Source organism: Pelophylax lessonae, assembly GCF_965119305.1.
Source record: "Pelophylax lessonae genome assembly, chromosome: 11".
In the NCBI taxonomy this organism is placed as follows: Eukaryota; Metazoa; Chordata; class Amphibia; order Anura; family Ranidae; genus Pelophylax; species Pelophylax lessonae.
In genome coordinates this window covers 46110766-46118485 of record NC_138778.1, presented here as the reverse complement: position 1 = coordinate 46118485, position 7720 = coordinate 46110766, and the positions used below count along the sequence as shown (strand labels likewise).

The window sequence follows — 7720 nt, the reverse complement described above, 5'->3', positions numbered from 1 at the left end:
CAGCCAAATTTTTTGTCTTTTTTTCACGCAAATAGAGCTTTACTTTGGCAGTATTTTTTTTGCTAAATAAACAAAATATTTTTGTTTCGGTTATAAAATTTTGCAAATAATTTCTTTATAAATTTAAGCAAATTTGTACACCGCTACATTTCTTTGGTGAAAATAACCCAATCAGTGTTTATTATTTATTCTGTAGGAAAGGTATAGAGTCCACAAACTATGGTACATATCTGAAAATTGATCAATCCTGATGTACTATCATTTTCCCGTTTTTTTTTTTGTTTTTTTTAACATGCTATCACCAGTGCAGTACAGCGTTATCAGACAACGGGTGTGACAGTGGTCAGGGTTATTGACTGGTGACAATATTGTTTAAAAAAAAAAAAAAATAATGGGATTTTTCACTTACCATAAAATCCACTTCTTTGATGTTCAATGACAGACACAGCTCCTGGTATTCATAACCATTTGGGTTATACTGCCCCCTAATGGAGTAGGACACTAGGCAGAAAAATATTTTTTTTGGCTACACCCATGGGCAGTTCCAGGGGGTATACGCCCTCTCTCTGCTATAGCCACTCAGTTTTGTTACAAGCAGTGTCAGGTGAATAATAACTCCACAGAGGGGGGGTTGCTGTGTCCATCAATGAACATCAGAGAAATGCATTTTACTGCAAGTCAAAAATCCCATTTTCTCTTTCGTTCATTGACGGACACAGCTCCTCTTATTCATAACCATTGGAACATCCCAAAGCAGTATTAAACATGAGGGGTGAGAGCAACCAAAAAAATTCCTAAGCCTAAAACATTAGCCAACAGGGGCACAACCAAACAACCGGAGCCCACCTGAAAAAAAAAAAAAAAAATAATACACTCTCAAAGAGGATCAGATGCTCTTAAAACAGCAGCCTGCAAAACCTTGCGGCCAAGGGAAGCATCCACAGATCACATCCACTTCATAAAACTTTGTAAAAGTGTGCACCGACGACCAGGTGGCCACCTTGCAAACCTGCATCACTTGCGCCTGATGATGGAAGGCCCAGGAGGCACTAAGAGCCCTAGTAGAGTGCGCCTTGACAGGGAAGAGAGGAACCTGACCCCTGATGGAATAGGCCTGAACCACCATTTGTCTCATCCAACTGGAAATGGTAACAGAGGAAGCGAAAAACCCTTTTCAAGGTCCATCCATGGGCACAAAATAGAGGGACTTCCTGACTCCATAGCTGCCAGGTACATCCCAATTGCCAGGACCACATCCAAGGCATGCAAGCCAATTTCCTTTGGATGTTTAGGCCTGGGACACAGGGAAGGCAACACAATGTCTTCATTCAAATTAAAGTAAAGTAAAAAAACAACCTTAGGAAGGAACAATGGACAGGGGCAAAGAACCACCTTATCCTGTTGTTCACCTTACCTGGTGATTTACAGGTATAACACCACCAGTTCCGACACCCTGTGCAGGAGAAGTGATAGCTACTAAAAAAGGCCACCTTCTGGGACAACGTAAGTGGGGGAATCTCCCAAATATTTTCAAAAGGAGGCTTCTGCAGAGCTGAAAGCACCAAATTAAGATCCCAAGGCGGCAACGGAGCCCGCACTGGAGGAACAAAATGTTGGACACCCTGAAGAAAGGTATGTACCAGGGAGTGTGTGCCCAAAGGTCAATCCCTTCTGCCTCGATCCTCGAAGAGGTGAATTGCAGCCTGCAATATTTTGGAGTTTTGTCCAGAGGAAGGAACACTCTGGCTAAGGCCAAGTCCAGAGTCAGGCCAAGATGGTCCAGCTTCGTGGACGGAACCAGAGCAGACTTCTGAAAGTTCGGAATCCAGCCGAACTCCCGCAGAGTTCGTATTGTGATCTCCAGGTTGTCCACCAGAGCAGAGAGACTCCGCTTGCAGAAGGAGATCGTCCAAATAGCCCAGTACTGCGATCCCACATTGGCATAACAACGCTAGCACCAGGGCTAACACTTTTGTGAAGACCCGAGGAGCAGGGGTTAGACCAAAGGATAACGCCACAAATTTATAATGCTCCTCTCCCACAGCAGGAAAACGCTGGTGACTGGCACATATCGGAATGTGAAGGTAGGCATCCTTGATATCGATTGAGGGAAGGAAATCCCCGAAACAGGGATGCCACCACCATTGGAATGGACTCCATTCTGAACTTCTGAACCCGCAGTTTAGCGCCTGGAGGTCAAGGATTGGATGCACTTCGCCTTCCTTCCTGGGGAGTGTCAACAGGTTTGAGTAAAAACCCTGAAACCGTTCCGAAGTTGGAACCTGGACAATCACCCCTTGAAAGAACAGGTCTTGTACCGCCCCAAACAGGCCCTGTAAGCAGTCTGGGGGACAGGCGCAAGTTGGAAGGAAAAAAACCTTGCCGGGGGAAAGAGCGAAATTCAATCTTGTAGCGGGACCGAATGACTTAGTGGACCCAACTGTCGCACTAGGGAAGTCCATACGGGTGAGGATGCACCTTCATGCTGAAGGAGCCTTGTCCACGTATCTGGAGAAGCCCAATCTTGGCTTGCTTGACTAGATTTGTGTGGATCCTCCTGAAGAGGCCCTGAAAGGCTTTGAGCCCTTGTCAGTCGACCCTGAGACGAAAAAACTTCTTATGAGATGAGGGCCCACATATACGACAAGGTTTCTTGCCCTTCGTAGCCTGCAGAAGAAAAGTACTCTTACCCCCGTGACACCTTTAATGATGTCATCCAGAGTAGCTCCAAACAGGCAATCTCCTAGGAAAGGAAGATCAGTCAAGACCTTTTTTGAAGTCTGAACTGCAGACCAGCACTTGAGCCAAAAAGACACGCTGAAGGACCACTGCCAAAACAGAGAGGGGAGCCGCATCCAAGAGACATTACAGATAAAACTGCAGCCCCTGGACCATCTGGTCTGCCAGCTTGGCAAAGGCAGGGGAAGCGGTTCCCCTCTAGGTCACGGCATAGGAGCTTAGCCCACACAGCCTCTGCTTTCTGGTCAGCTGGATTCTTAAAGGCTGGGGACTCTTCAATCATGGTTGCCTTGTTTAATCTGGAAACTGAAGGGTCCACCACCAGTGGCACAGTCCACTTCTTAAGAAGAGACTCCTCATAGGGGTAACGCCTAGTAAAGTACTTAGGGACTCCATGGGGACGCCTTGGTCGTCCCCACTCTTTTGCGACAATTCTGTCAAAATAGGCAGGGAAAGGAAACACCTGGATGCCAAAAGGGTACCAGCGCCTCCGTCGCAGCTTCAGCTGCGTCTTCCATCTTCAGGGTCTCATGCACAGATACAATCAGTGCATCCACCAGCCCTTTTTCGTGCGGCACCACGAGGCATACAGGGATCCAGGATGGGGAGACCAGGCCTCAAGGACAGATCTAGGCAGGCGAGGGGGCCCTGTCAGGGGCCCCCACCAGGTACAACCCCGCCTGCACAGTCGATCGTCCGGTTGCTGGTGGTGCAACCCCCCCCCCAGCCCCCCATCGCCAGTCAGCGCCCTGCCCCCAGTAAAGTGGCCAGATCACCCAAACAGCCCAGGCGTATGTGAAAGGAGGGGGCAGGATGAGGTACTCGGCAAGGTTAAGGGGGGGGGGGGGGGCCTCGGAAAGGAGGGGAAGCTGAGGGGCCCACGTTCACCCCACGGGACAGCTACTTACTATACCAGGAACCAGACAGGCACCGCTCCAGATAGAACCCCTCTCCATCAAAATGGGGGGCTGTTGACCAGGAGAAACGCTGCAACTCGGGCCGAGACCCAGTCGTATGCGACCTCGCCAGGTGTTTAACTCGCAGGCCAGCCCCCATCTAGTGAGGCTATGTCGCGGACCGACCTAGCGCGGAGCTGAGGTCTGTGCGCGCGCTCGCTGGCCAGACTGGGGTGACCACTGGATCTAGATTATCCAGCCCGTCGCTCAGTCTGGCAGTTGATTTTAGATCTCAGAGGGAAAGTCCAAGAGAAAAAAAAAATTCTATCTAAAAAGAAAAAAAATACCAGGACCAAAGATCCCAGCAAGGAACTAGGTCCTTACTCCTCTAAGCAGAAATAAGCCTATAGTAGAGAGGGAGTATACCCCCTGGTACTGCCCATGGGTGTAACCAGAATTTTTTTCTGCCTAGTGTCCTACTCCTGTAGGGGGCAGTATAACCCAATGGTTATGAATACCAGGAGCTGTGTCCGTCAGTGAACGAAATAAAAACTTTTATTACATTTTCCTTTTTTTTTTTTTTTAACACACTGTGACCATAGTAAAACTGTACTGCTCTGGGGAAGTGATCAGGTTGTTTTCTTCACATTATGATTGCTTATACCAGTGAATTTCACTGGTACAAGCAACCATTTTTACTGAATGAAACGTAGTCAGAGTGTTTTGTTGTGAATAGCTGTGATTGAACTGTCAGTGTAGCTGGAAGTGCCCTGGGATCTCAGCTCACAGTCTACAATGATCATTATACATTAAAGGAATAGTACAGGTAACCACACAGTCTAAATTTCCACTAGTGCGTCTTTGGACACACAGACACAGCCCATTGATTTTAATGGCACCCATTCCTATCTATGCGACTTTGAATATCAGCGACTTTGAAAAAGGTACCTGCGCTACTTTGATGCGACTTTTATCCAGAGAGTGTAAAGTTGGATCAAAGTCACACTCTAAATTGCATGACTTTGGGTGTCGCAATAGTCTAGACAAGTCACAGTACATTGATTACAATGGTACCCGTTCCCATCTATGCAACTTTGAAAAAGGTACCTGCACTACTTTGACGCAACTTTTAATTTGACTTTGATCCAAAGTGTAAAGATGGATCAAAGCTGCACTCAAAGCCGCACTCTAGCCGTAGGCTATGTTTCCACTAGTTCGACTCCAAAGTTGTGCGATTTAGAGTGCGACTAAGTGCAGCTTTGATCCAACTTAACGCTCTCTGGATCAATTGCATCAAAGTAGCGCAGGCACATTTTCAAAGTCACAAAGATGGGAAACGGTGTCATTGAAATCAATGGGATGTTACTTGTCATGCAACTTTGTGTGTCCAAAATCGCATGCCAAGTCACACTAGTGGAAGAGTGTGACTTGGCATAACTAACATGTAATGAGCAATAGAAATTGATCTGTATCCTTCTTAAAGGTCAAAAATGTTCCTTTGTACCTTCCTAATTTCTTCCCCAGCTCCCCCCCACTGTTAACAGCAGCTGGGCCTGTCTTTAGTCCATAGCAGCTGGGCGTGTTGCGCTGCTGCAACCATGAAGAGTGGACATAACACTTCCAAAGCCTGCCTCTCCCCTCTCTCTTAGGAAAAGCTGCTAGCCTAAACGAGGCTATGAAGACAGGAGGAGATGAAGTTATTTGAAGGATAGGAGGGATGGGGGTGGGGTGTGGCAGGTCTAGGCAGGCCTGTCTAGGAAAGACCGACAACCTTTTCAGGAAGTGAAAGACAGCTTACCAAATTCAGATAAAGGGAGATAGCATTGTCGGCGAAGAACAGGAAGAAGCTGATTGTCCAGCTAAGAGAAGACTTTCTAAAGGCGCTTTTCCACTACATGGAACCGAACGGTTCGGCTCGCTTTTGTGCTGCATGGTGCCACATGGTACGGTGTTGGAACGGTGTTGGAACGGTTCGGTAGGGTACGGTGCGGCGGCGCTTTTCCACTACATGGAACCGAACGGTACGGCTCGCTCAAACAGTACCACCTCAGTTGTGGTTCCAAGAGGGACGTACCGGTACCATATTCCACAATCCTTTGCATGCAGCCTTGACTGTTTGTCACTACTAGCCACTGATTGGTCAGAGAATCGTTGTTATCCCACCCACTTTACTATTAGTGGAAAAGCAAACCGTACCGAACCGTTCCAACACCGTACCATGCGGTACCATTCAGTGGAAAACCAAACAGAGCAAAGCAGGGCCAAGTGGAGCCGAGCCGGTACTTGCAGTGGAAAAGTGCCATAAGCTACACAATCAGCTAGCCAGAAAAACAACAACAAAGATAAAGATATGCAACATACTATTAATAGGAAAAATGTAATTTTTGACTGGAGTTACCCTTTAAGATTTGTGCTGCTTCTGTTATTGTCATTTGACACAAACTCATGGTTGCAATAGATGAACTTGTTTTAAAAATCTTACAGCCAGCTATCTACTTTTATATAGAAGTGAATCAGGTAATTGTAAAGGAACCCAATCAGTTCTGCAAACTGCAATGAATTTCTCCTTACCTGGTTTGTATTCAGTCTGGGAACAAAATACATATACTATTTTATTTAAGCACATACCTGCTAATACAGAAACAATACATTCAGAATAATAATAATGTACCACACACTAATAAAATAAATTAAAATGGTTCTAAAGTCAGTTTTTTCGTATCAATGCAATGCAATTTTTTGTTTCAGCGATGTTGCATGAGAGTCTTAGCTGTCCAGGACTCTCCCTCCCCATTGGCTGAGACAGCAGGGGGGTGCCATTGGCTGCCAAAGTCAGTCAGCTAGCCAATGAGGAGAGAGGGGGCGGGGCCGAGCCGCAGCTCAGGTTCTGAATGGACACACAAGAGCAGCGACTCGGCTCAGGTGCCCTCAGACTGCCTGCTGTGGGGGCATTCGGCAGGAGGGAGAGGCCAGGAGTGCTGGCGGAGGATCCAAGAAGGAGGATCTGGGCTGCTCTGTGCAAAACCCAACTACACAAACCAGGTAAATAACTTTTTTTATTATTATTTAAAAATAACAGACTTTAGTATCACTTGAAGCCTAAATTCACACTATGAATCGCACAGGCATGTGCACTCATTCCTGTGCAATTCACATGCGATTCAGTGTGTTGCGATTTGAGCCTATTGATTTTAAATGGACTCCAATCGCACCGCATCAAAATAATGCACCAATTTTGGAAACCCACTGCAACCGATCGCATGGTTGCTTTGTACCATGAAATATGGTGCAGGCAAAGCTACTGGGTTTGATATCTGCTCTTGAGGTTTTGTTAACATTGCACTGACACCGCCTGCAGATCGCAATTTGCAGTGTAAAAAAATGGGGAGGAATCATGGGTTTAATGCATTACGTATTAGTGTGGACTGTGGCTAAAGCAAGGGCTTACACAAGAAGATCATCTGTCATCACAATAGTTGCACACAGGTTCATTATTTAATAGTATCCTGAATGCTATACAGGAAATGTAAAGTGAAAGCACATAAAGACAGTATGTACATGATCTGTAAATGTTAGAATAACTTTAATGTATTTTGCATTTCACACAAGTCTGGTTAAAAATGCATATTTTTTTCCCCCCCTTTTTCCTTGAGATGGCTGGTAAAACTTTCTGTGAGCGATGACCTTATCCAAATTTTCAGCCTCACTTTAGAATTTCAGACAATTCCTTTTGCGCAAGACAATGGAAAAAAAAAAAAAAAAAGCAAAGGATTTTCTTGCCCAGTCTCACGGCACGCTTTATAATATACAGGGTGGCTCTCCCTGACTGTCAGGTGATGCCGCCTTGAGTATCCACAATCTGAGTTGGTAAAATCCGACCTGATGGACGGTCTAGTTGGCTTTGGCGCGGAGTTGTGCTCTCTTGCCTGTGACTGCCTGGAATCCGGTTTTGATGCTAGCCACAGAACAACGAGAATGGCAGGTCTCGCACTGCAGGAAGTATAACCTGGTGTCTTTCTGGAGGATGGTGTCTGGCGACCGACATGTGTGACAAGTCACGTATTCCTCTGCAAGACAAGACAAGG

The 7720-nt window shown here is 46.3% G+C and overlaps 1 protein-coding gene across 1 annotated transcript in view; it reads right to left on the bottom strand.

The window, feature by feature from the left end:
* Positions 1-7199: 7199 nt before the first annotated feature.
* Positions 7200-7720, bottom strand: part of EIF2S2 (eukaryotic translation initiation factor 2 subunit beta) — a 30186-nt gene continuing 29665 nt past the window's right edge. Inside the window, exon 9 of the mRNA XM_082272636.1 lies at positions 7200-7702. Within this exon, the coding sequence (XP_082128762.1) occupies positions 7527-7702 (176 nt within the window). The 3' untranslated portion in view covers positions 7200-7526. The remainder of the gene's footprint in view (positions 7703-7720) is intronic.